Source organism: Emydura macquarii, unplaced genomic scaffold (assembly GCF_026122565.2).
Source record: "Emydura macquarii macquarii isolate MOO-44397 ecotype Brisbane River unplaced genomic scaffold, CSIRO-AGI_Emac_v2 contig_3128, whole genome shotgun sequence".
Lineage (NCBI taxonomy): Eukaryota > Metazoa > Chordata > Testudines > Chelidae > Emydura > Emydura macquarii.
In genome coordinates, this window is record NW_027133265.1 from 4,844,271 (window position 1) to 4,869,453 (window position 25,183).

Genomic DNA, 25,183 nt, shown 5'->3' on the forward strand with positions numbered 1-25,183 from the left:
TCTTGAATGCCATCCTGCTAGATATTTCACAGAAATAAGTAAAGTTGCTGGACAAGATTCTTACTGCACTTATAGCAGGAGTGACTCCACTGAAGTCAATGGAATTACATTGGTATAAAATTGGTGAGAGCAGAATTAGGCCCATGGTTCCTGCCCTGAAGAGCTTACAGTCTAAACCTGGCGATAGGAAAGTAAGGATGACTGTAATAAGATCACATGGTTACTAAATAAGACCTTTCATAAATAGACCATTTCAATAAATAAGTGCTTATATAAAACCCTACCCCTCTCAGATATTGCACAAATGCTTCTAAAACAATACACTTGCTAAAACTAGCAAATGTTAATTTTCAATATCATGATAAACATAATAGACCTTGACACCTGCTAGAAAACAGTGAATACCAACATGTATGCTACCACAATCTGAACATTAATAATTCAAAAATAATTTAGTAGAGCTATTGAATAGTGTATATATTACAGTATTGTGTATAAATCTAAACTATTTTTAAAAATAACAATTTTATTTTATCTTTCTGAGAAATCTAGGTCTCAGCCTAAAGGTTCAAGGTATCATAAACCATTTCAAATATAGATATTCAGTTCCTTCCAGCAAATTAGTGAAAAACAGACCTTAATAAGAGAGACTTTTGACTAGATATCATTCATCTAAAACCTTAAATGGAAGAAGTGTCATTAGCGATATTCTGCATCTAATTTGACTTACTTATCTGGTTAAACACAACAGAATTTACAAGTATAAATATTTATATAGAGAGGATAGCAGATCTCATGGTAAACCTGTTAAAACTGAAACCAGAGGGCTGGATATTGCATATAACCCCATATATCACTCTTAATACCTCTAATGAAGCTGAAAATTAATTCTCCAGTCATATCTTCTCACTAGGTCTTTACATGCTTGGTAAAGAGTATCCCATTTTTAGCCAGCAAATCCCAGGGGAGGTGAATACTGAGAGAGAAGTTTCAAAACCAATTTGTGCTGTGGAGTTGGTATAGGAACAATGATTCTCTCCTGTTTAGGGAAGCTTTCAGTGGCATCAGTTATGAATACTGAAATATGATAACTCATAAATAAGAGAGGCTTAGAAGAAATAGGAGAAAAAGTTGAGACATGAGGTAAATGAGAAAGAGAGCGTTTTCCCAGTTAGCAAAGCTGCTTCACTTACCTGAAATATTTTTGACAAATTGTTGAAGAGGGCTTGACCAGCACTGACTTTGTGTTTGACTCCTCTGACAGTACCATTTTTGCTTAGAATGTTGACTCGTTTTGTACCAAAACCCCTCTCTTTAGTAGCTCTCACTAAAATGAGCAAGTCATCTTGCTCATTTTCATTTTCATCACACTCTGATCCTAACTGTCCGTTCTGCTGTCCATCCCCTTCACTCAGTCTGCTGTTTTGGTCAGTGTCTGAGCTACTGGCACATTCAGAATCCAAAGAGTCTGCTGCTTCTCCATCTGCATACACTTCCCTCAGTATTCTCCCACTATGAGAAGAAGCAATTCGAAATCGGACTTTCCTCAGCTGCCTTTCACCTTCAGTCTTCATCTGAGTTTTAAGCATTGTCCCATCTATTGATATCAGCAGTTTACATTGTTTTGCCAATTTCTCACACTTGAAACAATATCAGAGCAGTTTTCCAGAGACGGCAGTACTCATATTAAACTGAAGTGTAAAAGAAAGAGGATTCCCAAGAACATACACTGCAGTTCTGCAGTTAATAATGAATGAGTTTGTGCTATGGTTACCTTTAAACTAAAACCTGCAAAATGATATCATCAATTAAATATTAAAGAGCCATTGTGTCATTTTTTAGCAGTTAGAGGGAGAGAATATTAATTGATTAAAACCAAAATTCAGATCTGCATCTAAGAAACATTCAAGTTACATTAGTTTATGTGAATTAAACTTTGTTGAAAAGCGCAAAAAGAAAGGAAGAATTTTCCTCAGGATTCATCTGTGTAGAATTATATATACACTTTCCATTTCAGGCGAAAATCCTGAGCTCCAGTTTTGGAGAGGTGTGGATGGTGGGAACATTGCTCTCAGTAGCTGATCAGCTCTCATTCCCAGGTTCATCCAAAATATATTCTTCATGTAACTCCATGCAATCTCAATGGAATTATATGAATAGAAGCACAATTATGGCTGTTTTAGAGGGGTAGCCGTGTTAGTCTGTATGCAGCAAAAACAACAAGAGTTCTGTAGCACTTTAAAGACTAACAAATTTAATTTCAGCAGGCATAAGCTTTCATGGGCTTCAGCCCACTTCCTCAGATGCAGTTGAGGAAGTGGGCTGAAGCCCACAAAAGCTTATGCCGGCTGAAATTAAATTTGTTAGTCTTTAATTATGGCTGTGTGTGTGTGTTGATGGTGGCCTTTTAATTGTGGTAGAGTACAAGAGCAAAATGGAAAAGAAGAATAAGGCCAGTGATCACATTATGATACATAAAGTAACAAACTGATATAAAAATAACACTGGTCTCTATTTTTGTTAGGTAAATTGCACAGTGTGCTTGTCAAGGGAGTCTGGAAAAATATAGAAGAGAGGTAATGAACTGAGACAAACAGTGATCAAACAAAGAAAAGTGGGGCAAGATTGACTTAATGACAGAACAAGCTGGGACCCTCCACAACAAACCATGAATAATAGGGCTTCCCCTTAGGTTGAGTAGTATTTCACTCCACGAGTGGTCCTACTGAAACCAATAATACTACTTGTGACGTAACTATACAATGTAAGAGTGGCAGAACTGAGCTTTTACTGATGTAAAAGTCAATGGTATATTAGTGCAACTACCATCACCCATGACTCCAGTGGGACATCTCAGATATTTTCAGTTCCACCTATGCTAAGGGCTTCAAGAATCCAGAGGGCTAGCTTTAAAGTCAGTGATACCTTTTAGACATCTAGTGTGAAAACATCCATGAGCCAGTTGCAATTTCTTCAGCTATATCCATTATATTCACCAAACCATTGAGAACAGCTCACAATGAGTATTCACTATTTAATATTGACTTATGATTGGTCATAAAGTCACATGGACATCCTCAGAAATAATCCTAAACAGTAACACAGTGTGAAAATTATTTCTCACATTTGAAAACCCCAGAGGATTAGAAACTGTGAAACACTGTGATCAGACTCTTGGCTTGTTTTTTAAATGCTAACAGATAAATGCCATTTCTCCCTCTTTAAAATATGAAAGCAGATAAATAACTAACATTTAAAATGATACTGAATGTTCTACATTTATAGTTAACTACAATCATGAATAAATATTGAATTATACTGTTATTTATATTCCAATACTTTAATCGGTTCCCACCTATTTAAAAGGGATAGTCTGCCCTTCTATTGAAACCAATTGAGAGCTAGCAGCCATAGATGCATGTACAGTGAAAGTAACACTGAAAGGTGACACAACTCAGCTTTTAACAGGCATAGAGGGACCAGAGAAATATATATATAATGATAGACTTAGCCAATGATTCTCCATTAAAACCAGAAGATGTTCTTCCCGCAACTATTCGTATACTGTTTTTTTTTCTCCTGAGGTTCGTTTTCGAAATCTTTGTTCGGTTCTCAATCAACACAGTAAAAGAGATAATATTGCCCATTCCCTGTGAATGAAAACAGTACATTTTACATTATGGATAAGAAAGCATACTAAAATACTCTTAGCAGTATTTGTTTATTAATTCTTTGATCTCAGAAAGTTTTTAAGTGTTTTGAAAAGCAACTCCTAAGATTTAAATCAGTTGTTTTATATCTGGGTTGGCTTTGTAGAAATGATACTTTCTACACTATGTGGTGGATTTTGCAGATTCTGGGGTCCCACTGTTCTGTATTTTTCATATTGGACTATCAATCTGAAATAATCAAATTCCATTGCTCCAAAAGTACTGTAGACTGTCCCAATAACAGGACGCTACATTACTTCACCAAATCCATAAATCTTTTTAAAGTTACTGTTGTAACTTAAACGCCTACTTCAACACTATGTTAGTCCCTTTTTATGCTATTATAACCTCATTGAAATCAATGGAATTGCACTGGCCAAAAATTAATACAAGATAGCAGTGAAGCATGATGGTTTTTGCAGACTAAAATCTTAACATTCAGATCAAATCCAACATTTCAGATATAACCAAAATAGTGCTATTTGTGAAATAACATTTATAGGGGAAAAAAGAAACCAATGAATATAGGCGACAAGCCATATTAAAATGTTTGAAACATGTTACCCAATAAATCCCAAGCTATTTGCATCTCAACCTATTGCCACTACATGTACTTTACATATTTCTGTCATAAATTAATTAAATGTTTAGATGTAATATTACATACTGAATTTATTCTTCCTGTCTACATTCTTCAGTGTGTGAGAATTCTATTAAAATTAATCCTTCTATTGCCATGGCTGATGCATCTATTTTAAGTCAAAGTCTAATTGTGACTCCCATCTCTCTATTAGTAATGGACATAAAATTGTGTGTATATTTATGTGTTTATTTTAGTATAAAGATGCTGTGACTTTTTAAAAATGATCAAAAGAAAAATAGGCACGATGGAGTTGACCTTATCCTGACTTCCTCAGAGGATGATGATGATTTATTTGTATTACCGTAGTGCCTAGGACTCCTCTTCATGACCAAGGACTCCGTTGTGCTAGGTGCTGTACAAAAACAGGAAAAAAATGAAAGTCCCTGCCTGAAACAAGTATAAGATAAGAGACAACATACAGACAACATACAGAGCAACAGGGAGTACCAGGAAACAATGAGACAATAAGCATAAAAAGGTGGTGATCTCAGCACATCAGCAGCCTCGCTGATGTCAAGTTTTTTTTATAGGCATCAGTGAAAAGGAGAATTTTAAGAAGGGTTTTGAAGGTGGATAATGAGGTAATTTTGCAGATATCTGCAGAGAACTCCTTCCCTAGCATATTCAGCAGCATGGGAGAAAGCGCAAAAGTTCTTGTTTGAAAATTTAACAAAAGGGCAATGGAGGCTGGAATCATGTGTCCGTTCAAGGTGGGGATCAGTAGCTATTGAAGGTTAATACATAGGGTGAAGATAGGCCCTGAAGGATATTGAAGGTTTTAAGACAAGTGGCTTGTGAGAGTTTGGCTTTGTGGGATAGTGCCAAATGACTTTCCATCAGACCCATGGTCCCTCTGGTCCAATATCCTGTCTCTGACAGTGGCTAGTACCAGACTCTTCAGCAGAAGGTGCAGGGAAAATAGCAGCAGGCCAGTATGGAATAATCTGCTCCCCCATGAAGGTCTCATTCTAATCCCGATAAATTAGAGATTATTTTAAAGACTGAAGGATAGTAGCTTGCAAATTTATCTTTTTAAAAGATCCAATATAAATAATAACACATACGTAGTTTAGTTATGTTTAACTGTCAAGAAGAAACGTTGGTGTTTAGTGGTTTTGTCGCTCTTTCTTACCAGTGAAGCATGATATGTTAGCAAAGCATGAATTACTTCCCTTACTGTTGCTTTTTAACATTGGCATTCTTCAAGTGAAATGTTTGAGGAACTTCTGGAGTCATTAGGACTTTTGCCTTGGATTTCATTGGAGCCAGGATTTCACCTTCCGTTTACAATTTCACCCAATTATTATCATAAACACAATTTTATTTTATTGTTTAGTTTGTATAAGATTCTGTTTTGTCAGCGATTTACTGCCAGTTGATAATGACTAAACTGGCTGGCAAGCTGTGCTTTGCACACGGTCTACACAAAAACATGTTCATATTATTGTTACCTCATCCCCTTTAGGATATGTCTGCACTGCACTTGGGAGCGAGTCTCCCAACCCGGGCGAACAGACTCATGCAAGTGCAGCTCAAATTGGCATGCTATAAATAACATTGTGGACATTGCAGCCCCAGATGAGACTCGAGTTAGCCACACTTGCTCAGACCCAAAGAGTCTTGAGAGCCTGAGCTCCCCCCAAGCCACAAAATTCACACAGCCATTTTTAGCACACTTGTTCAAGCCCCACTAGCATGAATCTGTCTGCTTAGACTGGAAGGCTTACTCCCAGCTGTAGTGTAGAAATACCCTCAGTGCCCTGACTATTTGCAGTTGATGTGACCCTAGACTGTAACCTCCTTGAGGACAGCCTTCATGTTTTCACAGCACATTAGAAATAAGGAGGGAAGTAGGGCAGAGTGAGACCGGTGGCTTCGACAGATGTTACTAAGCATGCTCAGTATAAACCAAGCAGCAAACTGAGAGAGACGGGGGGAGGCACATTCCCCATGCCCTCCCATATGTCGTCTCTGCAGCACATAACAAAATAGACACATGATGCTTGATTGGAGCATCTAGTCTCTACTGTAGTACAAATAGTAATGATTCATTATTAATTTAATATTTTCTAAAATCAAAATAAAATATTACAAAATAAAAAACCATATGTATAATGAGCCAAATTTTCAAACATTTGCTTAAGTACCTGAAAAATATGTGTCAATTCCCATTGTTCTTGAAAGCCTAGCACCTCGCATATTCTTGGGGCAATGCAACTAAAAGCAATGCCTTTAGGTCTGGAATTGGTTCCCCTGTTTATGTTCAACACAGTTTAGATATGTTGAGTGCAAAGTTTAAGTTTTTTAAAGCTTCCCTTAGGAAAAGGTCAAATGGTGGAGTTAGGCATAAGGGTTGTGAGAGGGAAGAGGTGGTGTTGGGAATTGGGAAATGGATTATGGAGATGCTTTGGGAGCATTAGCCCCTTAACAATTTTTTTAATAATTTCCAAACTCTCGATAGGCATGTATGTAAATAAATAAATAAAATTCTACATACATTCTCGTTCGCAGTGTTGTTATAGTTGTGTTGGTCCCAGGATGTTAGAGAGACAAGGTGTGTGAGGCAATAACTTTTATTGGGCCAACTTCTGTCAGTTAAAGAGACAAGAGTTTACATAGCACTCTTCTTCCAGTCTGGGAAAGGTTTGCTGAGTGTCACAGCTCAGTATATGGTGGAACAGGTTGTTTAGCATAAGGAGTTAACCGTATTGTAAGATACCATTCAAGGTGAAGAGGGCAATCAACACATCTGCAGTCATAGGACAAAAGAGGGTTAGTGGGTTATAGATTGCTGTAATGAGTCACGCATCCAGTGTCTTTACTGAGTCCATGATTTTTAGCGTCTAACAGAGTTATGAATTTAAGATCCCAGGCCAATCTTTTGAAGGTGTTGAGCAGGTTTCCTTTGAAGATGAGGACTAAGAGGTCAGACATGGAGCAACTGCTTTGTGAGAAGTGTTCACCCGTGGGTGAAAATGTATTTTTTTTCCTTCCTCATTTTTCTATACGAGTTCATTCAAGAGCGTAATGAGTATCTCATTTCTTGTCTTGAATACATTATAATCAAGTCCTCCATTTGCACACACATGCAGGCACTTTTGTGTGTATAATAAGTATGTGTCTGTATGCACACATGCCTGTTTACACAAATGTATGCAGATTCTGGGGGTGTAAAGGTCAGTTTCTTGCAGATCTTACTTGGGTGCTCGCTTCTGAAAATTCAGCCATGACTGTATTTGATTGAAGTTGGCTAAAAGGAGAATATATACTGGGATATGGAGAGATTTGCTGTGATCAAATAATTCTCTTACTTTCTATATTCTGGTTAAGGTTCTGATGACTAAAGGAAGCAGTTCCATGTCTAATGCAGAATATAAATTAAAGGGAGGAGGGTAAGAATTTTTGTGCTAGAAAAAGCTTTCAGCCTTTTACTCTCAACAGACCACACTTAACTAGGTTAGGGTTGTAGCTACCTTAAATAGGCAAGAATAAAACACAGAAATGTAAAGTAGCACCTTTAAAAAAAATTTTTTTTTACCCAGAGTTTATTAGATTGGGTGGAGTTATCTGTTTACGTCCCTGAATGAGTATTGGATGCCCAAGTACAGATATGCTGACCCATCTCTGCTTTGCACCCTAAGGCTGACTGGGGATAAAGTGCAACTAAGGAGGAATTAAATTTCTGCAATTTAAGGAATCTAGTGCACAAGGCGTGATTCTTATCTCACTTAAATTGGTTACAATTAGGAGTAACTCTTTAAAGCTAAAGAAATGTATACTAGTGTAAATCCTATGTAATAGCAGTCAGAATCAGGCCTCCAGAATCTGATAACTTCTTATCTTTAATCTATGAACTAGATATACTAATGATTAATGATATTTCATAACATTAGTGTCTGGTTGTCAGACATATTTTCCTGCTGAAAAGAGGTGATTTATTGTATTATCAACTATTATTTACGCAGAAGAAATGAACTAAAAATAATAAATGACAAGATCAAATATTATCTTTCATCCATTCAAGAAGAAAAACAACTTATATCAAACTCTGCTTGTATCAAATACTTGTAGCAGACACTGTATAAAATTCATTCTCTCCAGGGGCTGAATCACAGTGACTGCAAAATTGCTGCTTACTCGCATGAACTGTGACAGCCAACATAATTCATTTCTACACACTAACTTAAAATTAAGAACATTCTTGAAGAAGAAGAATAGCTTCTGTATACTTTTTTTATTAATACTTTTCCTTAAACTTCTACAGTAAAGTTCAACTGCTTAGAAAACACTTTGGATTGAATTAAGAGATGTGAATTTCTGTGTAAGTATCACTTTACACAAGAAATTTAAATTATTTATTTTTTTCTCTCTAGCAGATTCTGCGTGAACTTTACCATGGCTTTGATCTCATGTCCACTGGAGTCAGTGACAAAGCTCCCATTGACTTCAGTATGCAGGATTAGCTCGGTAGTTAAAAGATGGCCTGGCACATTTAATGAAAATGATGATAATGTAACAGCAAGTAAATGCAGAATTAATCAGACTCTCATTTTAACATACATTCTAAACCGTATTAACCGAATATTATTGTTGCATTATGATGACCATCATTCAGTCACATGGTAATTCAGTTTTTCATTAGAAAATATTTTATGTGACTGTGTATGGTCATGACCATGAGAAATTGAATGCATTGGTTGCTCTGAGCGAGATTGGCGAACACTGTGCAAACTGCCCAATAGCTCTCTCCCTCCATGCACCTCAATCCTCACCTGCAATCAATGCCAGTATTCGAGTTGTTGACCTCTCCTGAGCAAACATGTGCCTCTTTTGATAGTTTTGGGATATGTGCAAACATCTACCAGGAAGCAGATCAAAATCCCCAAACTAGTTTCATTTGTGACATAAGAAAATTTGAATACATGATCAAAGAACTGAAAGGCATTTGTTTGTATTGTCTCACACAAGCACTATGGTCTCCATGAAGTTCAGTATTTTCAGTGGAGGCTTTTTGAGGATAGGAAAGGTAGATTTTTGCTACCCTGTTTTTGCCCCATCTACAGATTCAGATTTTTTACCTACTGCTGTAAACTGACTGACATATCTTTACTTGTCAATTTTGCCTCTGCACTTTCAGATGTCATCAGCTACCACTGCATATTCTTCTTCATCTTTTTCTGGTTTCTATGGCCAAAGTACTTTTTATTCATCAGGATGTTTCATTTAGTGGACAATATCAATCCAAACTTAATGCAGTGGAACTTTGCAGTAATGACACATTTCTTACCTGCTAAAGGCACTCTTTCTGAAGCACCTATTTTTTTAGTTCTTTGTCACTGGATTTTCTTTTCAAATCCTAACTTACTACTTTTCTCTTTCTCTCTCTTTGGTGCTTTTAGTTTTAACTGTTGGTGTTCAGTGCTGAGTGACTCTTTACCCTTCTTCCATTTCACTCTCTCTCTTTTAAATGTTTCAGTTCAGCTTTCTTTGCCACCTTTGTTTTGTATGTCCTGTCTCCTGGCAAGAATATTTGTAAATTGCATTTTTAATGTGATCTCAAGAAGTACATTTTAGATTTTTCTAACAGACACAGAAGTACAGTACATGAATAAAACAAGTTTAAACTCCTTTCTATTTGTTTGTTCGTTTTCATGAGTGATATTTATCCCTTGTGAAAATGAGGAATACGTCACACTGAACAAAGCAAGGTATAGTGCAGATATGTAATGAGAAAGCTTCACTCTCCTAAATGCTTGTCAGTATCGTTGCCACAGCTCCAATCCTGGACCTTCATAGAGCAGAGACTGTCAAGCACAGCTAAAATGTATGTTTTCCTGTAGTGATGGGAACCATGTAGGTAATAAGTAGATTTGTGATATGAACAAAATGTAGGGCCAGTGCGAATGTGACCCTTTCACAGTCTGGTACTCCTAATACCCTCATACACACTCAAAACTCCTATTTCCCCTCCTTTAGGTTTCACACCCAACCACTACCTAACTTAACACCATCCTGCTCTTATGTCAGTGCAAGCCCCAAATAATAACTTTTCCAGGAATCTTTGGCAGCAGATCCTCTTCTTCCTCCTGCTGGCAAAAGGGGTCCCTTCTTCCTCTTCCCCCGGCTCCTAATTAACTCCTACCCTGATCCTTTCCTTCCTAACCACTTCCCACTGTGCTGCACTGAAATAAGAAACAAAGAATATTAGGCAGAAGGAAAAAGAAAAGTAACTGCTGGCTGCTCCTCAGCAGATGTGGGAGGGACCCCTAACATTTGGAGGGCAACCTCAGAGAGAAGTTATTTTTTCTCCCCTGTGCAAGAGACAAGGAGTCCAATAATAATTTCTCTTCACATCTCTATTCTTCTCATGAACAACAAAAAGGAAATCTCTGAGAGAGCACACCAAGTCCAGGAGAAAAAGGATGGTGATACAGAAACCCATCACTAACTGAGAAGAACTTTTTAGAAAATGATGGAGGGAGTAGCCACACCCATCCATCGCTGCATCTCACAACACTGGATAAGCATGTTAGTTTGAGGTCTGCTAACTAACATATTCTATAGAGAAAGAGTTAATGGTATTGACACTTTGATTGGGCTTCATTTGATTTCAGAGTTCTTATCCAACTGAGATGAAGTTAGAATTTTTATGTCCCACTTCTACCATCAACTAGAGTCTTGTAAAGTACATTTTATGGTGCTTTAAAAGTACTGTTTGAATCTCTTCAGCAAAGCTAGTAAATGAATATGGCAAATGTTCTTTGTCAATCTATAGTCCTTAACTAGACTCTGCTTACTTCTTTTAGAGCTATTGATTCAGTCTCTCTTTCTGCAAACTCAAGAAAACAGCACTGCATTGATCTAAATGTGAAAAGCTATCCCTCTTACCAGAAAAGGGTAGACATTTAATGGCTTTAAGATGAAAGCTGGAATCCTGCAGAAGCTAATGGAGGAATAAAATTGTGGGTGAAACCCTCATAGCCACTCCAGTGCTTGTTCCCAAGAGAACAGAAGGTGGAAACCAAATGCACACCTTTGAAACCGTACTGTGAATGTACGGAGCCAGATCTTGAATGTTTGGAGCCAGATCTCAGGTGATTTAAATCTGCTTAGCTCAATTTACTTCAACTGACCCTATCGATTTATAGCAGCTGAGGATCTGGCCCATGATCTCCATATTTGAAAGTTTAGTGTGTATAATTTAGTTCTGTGAGTTCATTTTTTATTCTTGGCTTTATGTTGCTCATGTTGGCTATCCTTCACTTCGGGAAAGGACCATAAATTACGGAGATTGGATTGTAGCAATATAAAATCCACACAAATGAAGGACAGTCTAGCAAAGGACTATGGATTGATAAAGAACATTTGTCATATTCATTTACTAGCTCTACTGCAGAGATTCAAGCTTTACTTTTTAAAAGCACCATAAAAATGTACTTTACAAGACTCTCTAGGTGGTAAGCTGATGGTAGAAGTGGGACATAAAGAGCAAACATGACAAAGAACTGTTGGAATGAATCATGTAAAAATAGCAGTAAATAGGAAATTGAACCATGGAAAAGAGAGAAGTATTGAATAACATTTCAAAATCATGAAAAGGAAAAGAGGAAATAGCTAGATTAAATAAATTAAAGTCTACTTCATTTGCACTCATGTAATAAAATTTTTAGGGTACCTTACCATATGACAAACTATTACAATCTCTCTCTTCTTGTACATAATAACTGAGACCATTTTACCGTATTTACACATCTTGTGGATGTTTTAAATTGTTTTCAGATTATTAAGTATTATAGCAAATCTGAAAGTAATAGCTATGGCACAACAGTACCATTCATTGATAGTCATATGGTATGAATTATTACTGACATCTATTGTGATATTAACTTTTGAGTACATTATGGTATCTATTTGCAGCTGGCTGCAGACTCTGGTATGGAGAGAGCAACCCATGATCATTTCACTGTTACCTGTAATTTTTAATAAATAAGTAAAATAAAAAAGAACCAGGCCCTAGATTTTTCAAAAGCACACATGAGCTTGGGAAGTGCATGCTCTGGTCTATGCATGAACATTTGAAAATCTGGCCCTGATAGTTCTGTGTGGATTAAGTGAGGTTATTCAATACTATGTGCAACTAAAATGTGAAATTAATTGCCCAAGAGTAGTTGGAGGTAGATAAACTGGTCTGTGTAAGATAAACGTGCCTCAAGTTGAAACAAATGTAGTGCATTTCCCATTGTCTCAGCCAAAGAAATATTCCCTTTGCTCACGTGATAAAACAGTCATGGAAGTGGTGATAATATGATATGTGTTAATACCTAAGTGGCTTGCCAAGGTTTTAATTTAAAACGAAAATCCATAACACAGTACTTGGTAACTACAAATCTTACAAATAATTAGTCTGGAACTAAATGTGTATGTTGTTCTTCATGAAGCTATTGGTTATACTTCCTCCATTGTTCCAGTTAGGATTGAAAAGGTGAAATCATTGAGAATTGTATTTGAGATTTCAGGAAAAAAAATAGTGGCTTTATAACAATGGAGGAAATAAACACACTTACTGAATCTTATTTCGCTAGCATGGAGCATTCTATCATACAGTGCATAGATAGCCAGCTAGATGTATTATTACCAAATTGACAAAATGGATAAAGGGATGATGCTCTAGAAGGTATCCACTGCTAATGAAAAAACTGCTAATCCAGTTGTTTTGCTGAAATGATTTCTTGTGCGGGCTGCAAGCCTTAGTGCAAGTGTTACTGTTCTTATGTCAAAGGTAGTATGTTGAGCATTGGACTAATCCATATGATTGCAGGAACATGCTTGAACCAGCCAGTTATTTAAACTGTTGTAACTTATACTGATTCAGTAAACAATGGTGATGATGGTTAATCTTTGCTGTTGTGTGACAATTGACCTTGTCACCAGCATATTATAAGATGACATCTGTTTGTGTAGTCTTTGATTGTTTTTACTGCTAATATGTAAAATACTCTACCATAGTCAAAAGGTCATTAATGTATGCAATAGTGCAACCTATCAGACAATTAATGATAGGTAATGTGATACACTGTAATGTTCATAATGTGTGGCATGCATCATAAATATATATAATGAATATTAAAAGCGCTGTGATGTAATATCCTGTACCCCATGGGACAGCTAATATTGGCCTTCTAATATACATCATTGTGAAGCCTCTGTGACTGATAGTATATTCCCTGCACACAGGCAATTTTTTCTTGAACTGATGGGAAGCTATAATTTTTTAAAAAACCATAGGATTACACCTTTTGTGTTCTGCCTATTTAAGTGTAATTTTATGAACTGGAAAGAGAAGCTGCAGGTTCCCCTCAGAGTTTTCTTTAAATTCTTCCATTGGAGAGGTTGAGGATGGGTTTGTACAAGCATTGTGGACATCTTGGGGACAATACCATTCAAAGGGTAGGCCTGTGTCTTCAAAAGAGTTCCAAGCTCACTGCACCTTTCCACCAACCTTAATGGAGAGTACAGTTTGTGTACAAGGCATCTGGAAGAGGAAGTGAGTCCCAACCACACCCAAGGCAGCCTCTGTGCTGGTGAGGCTCCACAAGCCCTATCCTTAGGCCTGTGCCTTTATGTCATACTCTAGCACTCAAGGTCACAATCCAAAAGATTGTTCCACAATGGACCAACCCAGACCATAATTTTTAAAATAGTTGTTTTCTCTGTCATACATACCAAAGATCGTGTAATTTTTCTGTTTGAACCTTTGTCAAATTATATTTACTCTGACTAATTGTGAGGGATACCATACATAAATGATAGATTTGATTAATAGATGGATAAATATTACACTAAAAGAAAGCAGTGGGAACTAGAAGTAGGTGAATATTGGGGAAAATATTTGCAAATATTTTTATTAATTCTGAATTACATTTTTGGTTTGGATTATTCTATTCAGATTCATATGCCACACCCATCACCATTGTAACTCAGAGGCTTCCCAACTGTGAAACAAGCTTAGTCCTTTTTGTAGTATAGTTTACAAGCATTTGGTATGTAATCTGACATACAGCTATACTATCTTCTGATGTGATCCCCATCAGATCTCACAATCCACGTACCACCAAATTAGGTCAGATTTGGATGAAAGAACTCCAAGGATTACCTAAGAGCTACAGGGAATGGTTGTGATTCATTAGATCAAACACAGTATGTACACAGTTCTTATTCATCCTGGACAAAGATGACAAAGACAACATTTCAGTTTCACAGACAATTCCAGTCTCATAACTCCACATAAAATAGTAAGTCTATCTAAGTATCTTTTCAAGCAGAAGTCTCTCTGTCTGCTTCCCAAATCCCAACTTCTCCTGTATGTGTGTCTGTCTTAACCTGCACCATAAACAAATACATCTTTTTATGTTTGGATTATGGATCAAAAGCTGCTGCTTTAATATGAAAATAGTACCATATTCTGGGATTGGGACAAATTGGGTGGCGGTTACATTGGAATAAAAAAGGTGCAACAACATAGATTCTCAGATACCGTTCATTTAAATGATGCATTTCTTCACACTATTCATTATTTGCAAAGCACAAACAGTGCATGAGGGTTCCTATATAGTATTAGGGGGTATTATGTTGCTCCAGATAAAATCATTTGACTCAGAGGTGAAACAGAAATCATAACCCATTTATAGTTATCTTGTGGCTCCAAAAATATATATTAAAGAAAATTCCTAGACCATTTTTTGCAAGAATAGAGATGTTAGTCCTAGTATTCTGACCAAATTCCAACCCAGATAATAGCATTCTGCAGTGTTAAAGTTCTCCTGAAGTTATCATTGGGTATGATATTCTTCACTTAATGTCCAAAAGCTCATGGCGCAATATGCTGCTAAACAGCTCCCGAAATCTACCATAGCATTAGCTGTATTTTATTATTGAGTGAAGTTACTTCAACTTATCTTTCTTGTCTCCACAGAGATGTTGTAATATTTAATTAAATGGTTGTATTAAAGAACTGAGAATCTTGGATAAAAGTGTAAATTATTATTACATTTTTCACTAGCTATCAAACCAATCTCATTTAGAAAATGATTTTTGCTTATTCTGAATAGAGATCAGAAATACAAAGTAGAGTCTGGAGAATTTCTTTAGTAATAGATCCACTAAAGTTAATGCAGATGTGGTGTGTGGCAATCCCTCTATGGAGCATATAAGAAACTTCATAAGTCACATTTCTGCTTTGAAACAGAGATTGGCACTGCTTTTCTCAGATTGTCCCTGTGAATCTGATGCAAGAATCTCACCATTAATGCTTTTTCTTCACATAACTTTTACTTCTCAGTAATTTACATAGTTGCTGTGATCTTGTCTTCATTTTAGACACCTAGATACTATAGTGATAAATAATAATAAAACTTAGATCTCATCCAGCATGTGCGTGATAGAGAGCAAGACTTTCACATAGCTGCATCGTTGCCAAACAAATGTGCATTCTCTGATTCCCCAGCTGGCTTCTAATTGTGGGAAATCCAGCCCGCTGACTGGACTTTTATTTTACTAAAAACAATGAGAATTCTGTGGCACCTTAAAGAATAACAAATTTATTTGGGCATAAGCTTTCGCGGGCAGAAACCCACTTCGTCAGATGCATGAAGTGGAAACTTCAGTTAGGTAGGTATATATACACATATATACACACTATTTTATTGTTTAGCTGAGAATATGATCCTGAGCCTATATCAGTATTAAATTTAGGAACTATATATCAAGTATATCAAATTACAGTTGGAAAGATGAGATAGTACTAACTACATCCATTGTTTTTAAATAAAAAATCTGTCCTCCATCTTCACCCTGTATTCCCCTGAGTAGATTTTAAACATAAACAATTATTTTTGGAAATGTGTCTAATACCAAAGTACCTTGAGAGAGAAAATCTGCACATGGATATGGAATGGATAGGACTGGTTTGATTTTCACCATGGCAGAGAGAGCTTCCAACAGCTTGAGTCTTGGCATGAACTGTGAAAGCTGAAAGAAAGCTTGTACAAGTGATTAGGGCAGCATTCTGTTTAATGGCTAATTGCTAAAGAGATCATTCACTAAGCCACTTAGGCTCTGTTGATGCTAGTCCAGGAACTGTGATCACTTCTAAAAGTATCTTTCAATTGCTTCAGTTTGACTCTGTTTTAAAACTGACTCAGGTTAACTCTGATCAGCTAGTGTGAACAGGGCCACTCTGTCTGGAAACACTTATCTACACTGACTGATCAAGCCACGTTTATACTGAGTGAGCTAAAACAAATTTTAGAAGGGTTTTTAAAACTGCCTCAGCAAACTTGGTTCCTCTCCCCATGTAGACAGGGCCTCAGAAAATCAGAAGTTAGATATGTAAGGATGAAAGGAGGATGGACTAATGATCTGAAGGTTAGGGATCCTTAGGAGCCTGTCAGCACCATCTTCTTGGTGAGGCCTGGCACACCCACAGGACACCCAATGATCAGGTGTATCAGGGGCTGGAAGAGTAACACCACAAACAAATATTAGGAGAGAGAAAACATTTACCAGATAAATAACTATCTGTATTTTTATCTAAGGTGGGGAGAAAAAAAAGTAAAAAACAGCTTCACTTTGTCATCACTAGCAAATGATAAACTACTAACTAACCTACACAAGTCAGTGCATAGCAGTTATCATGACTATAAGTTATTCATTACTGTAATTTGTAAATCTCTTCCTCTATTCATTCTGTTGCCATCAAAAAGAACAAACATGTCAGCAGTTTCCAGGAAGAAGATGTAGGCAGTTTTGCATCAAGAAAAGGAGAGGAAAGGAACTGAAATGCCTTCTTATTTTGGTATTAACATCGTTAATATTGCTGTTTCAAAATTATTATTTTAGTCTTACTTTAGTGTCTGAGAAACTGAATAAAAAACCAAGCACAGCTTCCATCCACAATAGTTTTGTCCTACTGTGATCTCATTTTCTTATTTCATCATGGATTTTGAGCACTTAGACTGAGCTAATTCAATTTACGGGCTCATTAACCAGACAGCAAACCAAATGGGAATACAGTATGTCTCCACAGGAGTTCTCAATACCAGTTGTAGTGCCTACGACTTTTAAATCTCTTAGGTTACTGCTGCAGCATAAATCTTCCTGCCCTATAGCTGAAATCCACAAGGGGATCTACCTGGTAGCCAGGAAGGGAAGAGTTTCATGGGAGAGCAATTTAATGCCCCTTACTACAGCTAAATATATATACTTGAGCACTCTGAGGAAGTATATAAAAGTGATCAACTTGACAAAAAGGGGAAATAATATTTATATTAATATTTTTTTCTAAATGCCAGTTACTTCTGGTGTAATTTTAAGAATGTTTTGCCTCAACATCAAATAAACTCCCACCTGTTATTTGTCCTTATGAAATCCATTTTCTTACATTGTAACTCTGCAAGCAGCACGGACAGCATTTCTCAAAGCAGCTGTCTCAAGAGCAGGTCAACCTGATTTGACTATTTAGATTTTGGTGATATCTCTGGACTACTTCTTAGGAATTGTTTGAAAATTAGGGGAAATATTTTTCCTTCCTTTTTAACTAATTGAGTGCTGCTGATTAAACCTTATATTTGGGACAAATGCCTCATATGTCATGCTACAAAGGGAGTTTGCCTGAGTGAAGGCTGGACTCTATGTTTCACCACATGTACTTTAGTATGTGCATGTTCCCCATAAAGACTAATAAGCTGAGTCTCCCTGTCAAGACAATGTGGCCCATCCAACTCCACAGTCTAACTGTTAGCCATGTAGGAGAAAGATCTAGGACAGTGAGTCCTGTTTCTGACACACTTACCACTAATGCTACATTTATTTAATATGTAATAGAGATAGGAAATACTTTCCTGGTCAGCGTATTATGTTCATATAACTGTTTGCTAATGCTCTTTCTCTCTCTCTTTAGTCTCTCTTTTCTCTGGAGCTGAATATACATCTGTTTTCATTCAAATCTAAATGAAAATAGATGTGTCTACTACTTCTTATGCATTTTATTTTCCTCATAAGCTAATTCCAAGGCTTCCTCTCATTTTATTAGATTCTCAAGTTGATGGGGAGGGGATAGGGGAGTATATTCACAAATGTTAAGTCTCAAGGTCTCCCGCACTGTGTGATAAGAACCCTCAACTCTCAATAAATTCAGTAGGAGTCGTGGGTTCTCAACGCCTCACAGAATTAGTGCTGATCAAAAGATATTGCCTGTACCATTATGTAGCCATGTTAGCCATTCAGCCCTCATCCCCATTTACACCACACACAAAAATCCCTTTTGGTTCAGATAATTAACGCCTAGTATCACCTCTCAAAGAAGAAAGCTATTTAATGGCCAGGACTGTGCCTAGTACATTCAGCAGTACAATAATTATTGATACAATAGGCACCTGGAATGTTTGACACTACAGTGACTCTTCACAGATTCACATTGACATGAGAAGTCCATTTTAATGTCCAGGGACTTACATTTATAGGATTTTAAATCTTCCTTCTGCCATTTTGCTTCCCTTCTCTTATGTGGCCAAATGGCATGTGAAGCCTTCCTCAATACTTTGTATCCTTCAGGTTCTGAGCCAGATCTTCCATTGCTCTGCAGTAGCTTCATGCCATTCCAGCAACAGAAACCAACCTGAAAGCTGATTTTTGGCTCACCTGATGAGAATTCCCCTTAGGCTTCGGAATTGATTGCATGGTGCAGATCTACCACAGTGGCTTTGTTGTGCAAAATTAAGCACTCGGGACTTTTTCAAGGGGAAAAGGCAGTATGCCGCATTTATTGACAAAAACTAAAGTAATAACTAACTTAAACCTACACACACACACATACACACACATACACGCACCCAAATGTACCAGAAAGCGTTCTATAGTTATATATATAGCTACCAGTCCTGGTCATGGCTTGAAATCGTAGCTAGGGTCCGTTGCTGGAGTTCGTGGCTCATGGCAGCTACCTGGCCAGGGAAGCTGGGCACGAGGAGAGCAGGGTCCTTGTCGGGCGCGCACCGACGCTCTTCTTTAGATGATGTGTAGAACGCTGTTTTTCCCCAAAGCCTTGAAATCTCACCCAGTCTTTTATAGGTTTTTCAGTTCTGCTGTGTCACGTCGCTTCTCTGTGACCGTTGATTGCTGGTACAATAGCAGACGTGACTTTCAGCTTGTTCTTTGATGTCTTTGATTAGGTTTGATTAAGTTTTTCTGGGGTGGATCCTTCTTTGCTTTTTGGGGCTATGTACACACTCTTCAGCCTAGGATGGACTTCACACTTCATCAGGACAACTTCATCAGGACAACTTCATCAGGACAAGCTGGCAGTTTGGGTCTGACTCACACACACATACACCCTCCATTCATACCTTGTTCAGATAACTATCTTATTCATCTAAAGGTTTAGAAAGGGTTTGACACAAGATGGAGTACATAGGGTCAAAATGGGGTTTTTACACAAGATGGAGTACATAGGTCAAAATGGGGTTTTACATTCACAATATGGAGTATGGCTGAGAGAAGTTCAAATGTTACATGATTTCAATAATAACCATATAGAGGTTGACACAAATAAGGGTATGAATTAAAAGCTATGAATTAATCTACAGGGTTACAATTACAATTAAAAACTCTGAATTCAGCTACAGGGTTACAATTACAATTTTATTCCTACAGCTTCTACAGCACCTTCCCCCCAGCTTCCCCAACAGAGGGGTCATGACACAGGAAACAAGGACATTCACATCCACACACTGATATCCACCTGCCATAATGGCTCTGGGGGCAGTTTAGAACAGCCATCAAGTTATTTTAACATGTGCCAAGAAATAGCCTTGCTCTGTTATCTGCAGTACTGCTAGCCCCAAGTATTCAAAAAATTATGAGATTAAATGATTTTAAGCCAAATAAATTTTTGCGGGGTACAAAGTGTCTTTGTTTCTGGTTTCTGGGGCTTTAACTTGCACTTGTTTCATATTTTCAAACATTACTCTGCAAACATGAGAGTTAAAAAGGTGTTTTTTTAAAAAAACCAAAAAAACTTGAGATTCTCATGCAATCTCTGGGTTCCAGCCACTGGGGCTTTAAAAAAAAAAGTGAGACTTGTGATAAAAATTGTGAGAGTGGGCACCACTGCATGTGAGGATCGGGAAGTGGAGAGTAGAAACAGCACCTTTGCTCCGCTCCCCTGAGCTACACTGAGTATTCAGCTGAAGCTAAATCTGATTAATTGGGCATACAGGATAGTTATAAAACAATACATCACAAGCTATTAAAATCTCCATCAGAGCTAAATATATAAAATGAGCTTTGTGTTACCTATCAAATGACCAGCCGGAAGATTATTTTTAACAGTCTGTTGTGTGTATGTGAGATTGCTTAACAGTGTGTTTCACAATATGCTAGAGACCATGTTGTTGCCACTTAAACTAAAAAGTGCTGAATCAGTAACACAGAGAAATTCTAAGAGGTGCTGCAAATGAAGAATTAATACAATCCAGCTAGGATGACATAAACATATACCACATGAAACAGAGAAAAATGGCTGAACTTCAGCTTTGACTACTAACACAAGCAACATCGAATTTTAAGTATGAGTGAATATAATTTTAAAATAATTTAGGATAAAAAATGTATACTGTGAAGGAGTTCTAACGTCACCACTGTAAATCAAATAAAGTCACCACTTTAAATACCATTGAAGTAATTAGAATTATTCTGTATTTTTAGTCATGTAACAGAATAGAATTAGGCCCCACGAGCAATTGCAGGAATTTACAGCTGGAACCCAGGAATGAGCATTAAATAGAAATAGAAGACTTTAGGGAACACTAAGAATCAATCAGTATGAACTCCTTTTTCCCACAGTTATTTAATTTAGGTATGGAAGATGTTGCAAATTCGATATTTTATATTTGCTAGTTATGAGGAGATACTTGACAAGTCCTAATTAATGTTGAAAAAAAACATACTTTGAAAATGTAATGTGATCCCAAAAGCTCAAAAATAGAAACACTATTAAAAAAAAAACCTCTCCAGAGATGTGTGACTTACGATGAATCCACCACTATGTAGCCTAACCTGATTTAGTGAATTTCAACAAATCTGGGATGTTCTCTTCAGTTACCCAGAGGTAAAAAAAATTATCCATGCACTATTTAACCTCAGATATATCAGGCAAACAATTTTATCTAAGGTATTTACATGACCTGTTCCCATTACCATAGTATCAGAGCACCTCCCAATCTGTGATATCTTTATCTTCACAATAGCCCCATGAGATAGGGAGGTTCTATTATCGGATTGGAATCTGGGGCACAGAGAGACTAAGTGACTTGCCCGAGGTCATATAGGAAGTTTATGGTTCAGTATAACATTGAACTGGTCCCACTCCCAGGTTAGCATCCAAAACACTGAACCATCCTTCCTGGCTGTAGAGAAAATTAAGGCCAGACCATCTCTTCAAATACTGTCTCTGTTGAATCATTCTCACCTTCCCCTAAACCATACAGAAGTCGTGGATGGCTCAAGGTTAAGCATCCACACAAGAATATAAGGAGGTCAGACTGCAAAATGGATATTTTGGGGGGCATTTTCCCTTTTCGGCAGCTTGTTGGTGAGGTGCAGAGGGGCAATAACCCTATGTAGGATCTGGTCCAGTATTCGTCTGATCATGATTCACACCAGCAAGTTCATTGTGAAAGATGACTGCTGCATGATCTCTAAAACACTTGGAAAGAAATCCTTGAATATTTTTATTTCTTTTCCTTTTTGGCAAAAGTTGACTTTTGCCTTCCACTCTGAATAAATCTGAAGTTAATAAGTGTTATACAGTTGTAATCCGTATTCCACCAATCAATGTGTCTGAGGTGATTGGGTTCATAGGTTGGGTGATATTTCCCTGACTTGTGATATTATCTGTTGAATGGAAGTTAGACCTGGTATAAATTGGTGTCAGAGTGGTATCACACTGGATGTCACTCTGCTTCAGAGAATAGTTTAACTGTACAACAGAGATGTTCAGAAAATTCTATATATTTACCTCATGAAACTTCAAATGACATGAAAAATATTTATCTGGCATTTTCACACAATTGTTCAGGTTTGACAATAATTTGCATACTGTTTCTCCTGCTTTAGTAACCCATGAGATGCAACGTATACCATTTTCATCCAGTATTTGGACACCATCTGGGAGAATGCTGAGGAGAGAGAGTATATGGAATTTAATCCTGTGCAGAGGACCCCCAAAAGGAATAGGGTTATTTTGAGTGGATTTAGAACTCCATTGGCCACATGCAGCCCCTGTGTAGAAAGTGGGGGGTGAATTTCATCCATAGAAAGCAGTACAGTCCAGAAGACTTGCAATGTTATGGTTATAACAATTTTAAAGTAGCTAAATTTTGACCCTAGAAGTCCTGCTAACATCCATTTAATACAGTGGCATAGTATGAACTATTTTGTGAAATTTTTAAAAGTACAAGAACCTCAAAAAATTACTCAATGTTTCATCCTTCATGAAACAATTCATACAATGGATATCAAATCTGTTGATTTATACTTTGATTTTCATGTTCTGGGAAGTCTTGTTTTGGTAATCCAAGTTTACATAATCCCTGAGATTAGAACAAACTCCATGAGAGCACATTCATGTCATAAACTGCTGGACACCTCAAATCTGCTGTTTCATGATCAATAGATCATGTAATGTAAAGAAGTGATTTCATAGCTCTTTGGAACCTGTAATGAAAGTGTTTTAGTATACCAGAACCATGTGAATTATCCTCAGACTATTAACATAGCTAAAAGTGTTGTCTAGGAACATATTTCTATCATAAGCAAACAACTGATACTCTACTAGCACTTTATTTTGTAATGCAGTTTGCTGACCCCAGAGAGTTATCTATCTTATGTATATCTAAGGCACCTAACATTTTGATATGTATGGGCAGAAATGAAATGTTTGGATTGGTTTGGGGATTGGATTGTTTTTATTATTATTTCCTATGCTTGGCTCAGTCAAATAAGCCAAAAATTATTCAGGAATAAGAAATGCAAAACACCTTTTCAGTAGGGCTTGAACTCTGGTAGGGAAACCAGTTCCTCTTGTTTAGATATTTAAAAGAAGAAATTGGTTTATAAAGCTGGGGAGACAGAATAGACTTTTCTTAACTAAAGCTGGTCAAACATTGCAAAAATTAGAGTTCATGATTATTTGTTTGCTCTTTTAAACAAATTTCATGAGGATTCTTGGAGTTATGCTCATCCAATCATAGAACAAATATATACCATGTGACTTATGCTTCCAGTCAAAATTTACCACCACAGCTTTAATTTTGAATACTCAGAGGGAATAACTTGCAAACAATCAGATCAATAATTATTTGCTAAAATACTCAGCTAACAATTTTTAATATTGAATGCATTTGAGAAAATCATAATCTGTGCATGGGCAATCCCCAAACAGACAGAAAAGAAAACCATCACATAAATAATTTGGTTATTCACCCTGTTCTCATTTTTACCCATTGAGTCCTGCTTTTTAGCTGATACTAGTGGATGGAGGGGAGAAAAACCCAGACAGAACATTCCAAACATTTTCTGTAAGGTGTCTAGATTATTATGACCCTCCCAGATTCATGTGAAAGGGTAAATATCAGATTCTACAACCAATTTCTAAAATTATCTTGATTTAAAATCCCAGTCTAGACCCATAGTTGGAATAAATCAGCAGATCTCCACTTTAATGTAGCTACATTAATTTAAACCCACTTGGGATCTGGCCCTTTACTTGTGTCACCAGTTATTTAAAAAGTATTAGATTTTTCACTTTACTTTAGCTTGGGTGATGAAATACACTAGTAAATTTCACTTTGGTACTTGTGCAATGCTGCAAAGCCTGCAGTAATCCGGTAGAATGTTTAAACCAAACAAATCTAATCCTAGTGGAAATCATAAAGAAGTTTCGTGACTAAACGCTATTGCTGGGCAATAATCTATACTCCAATTCTGTGCTTGGTGGGTAGCCTAAAGTGAAAGGAATCTTGACTAAGGGTCATGGAAGTGCTAGGGCCACAACATGCTCCTTCCTCCCTACAGAAATTCCTGGCAAAAGACAGAGCATGGGAATAGCTGCTCTGTATGGCACCCATGCTGACTTTCTGGATGTCCAATTGGGAGTTTATGCTGCTTCAAAATACTGCCACTACATAGCCATGTAGGAAGACAGCTAAGGGCACAAGGGGTCATACTATCAAGGAGAGGGGGAAGCAGGACTGTTGTGTAGGGGCCCTTGAACCACCCTGAATCTTTTAAGGCTACTTGTTTAGGAGATGGAATTCCCTTATTCCATGGTGAGGAAAAGGGAAAAAGAAATCCCTCCATAACAAGCAAATGATGACTAGGAAACCCCATGTTTTAAAACCAGAATAGGGGAGAATATGGTTCAACACTAAAACAACTTTACATTTGATACATTCCCCTGTAAACTTGCATTTATGGATCATTTAAGATCTTGCACAGATGGAAAAGGAATGTAAAGTTTGAAGAATGTAAATGTGCTAAGGGCAATTGGGAATTGGTGGAGATCTATAAAGGGAAATTGTTGTGTTCTCAGTCTGCCTATTATCAATGTTTTGTGTGCTATACAAATATAGGAGTGGCAGAGGTGATGGAATTATACAATACTGCATGGTGTTTTGAGGTAATTAATCTACACCGTACCTTCTTTGGAAACTATAGCAACGACACAGTTACTAAACTGTGTTATCTAGTGATAGCCTAATAAATAACTAGTGCC

The 25,183-nt window shown here is 37.1% G+C and overlaps 1 protein-coding gene and 1 long non-coding RNA gene across 2 annotated transcripts in view; both read right to left on the minus strand.

Moving 5' to 3' along the window:
• The window catches only part of GRXCR1 (glutaredoxin and cysteine rich domain containing 1), a 48,343-nt gene extending 46,000 nt beyond the window's left edge, over window positions 1–2,343 (minus strand). The window contains exon 1 of the mRNA XM_067531182.1: window positions 1,194–2,343. Coding sequence (XP_067387283.1) covers window positions 1,194–1,589 — 396 coding nt within the window. The 5' untranslated portion in view covers window positions 1,590–2,343. The remainder of the gene's footprint in view (window positions 1–1,193) is intronic.
• A 2,172-nt stretch (window positions 2,344–4,515) lies between these two features.
• Window positions 4,516–16,346, minus strand: LOC137142047 (uncharacterized). Its single transcript, XR_010916838.1, has 3 exons — window positions 16,272–16,346; window positions 6,851–7,102; window positions 4,516–4,705 (listed from the first exon to the last, which is right to left on the minus strand). It is a non-coding gene; the product is annotated as an uncharacterized lncRNA (long non-coding RNA).
• Window positions 16,347–25,183: the final 8,837 nt, after the last annotated feature.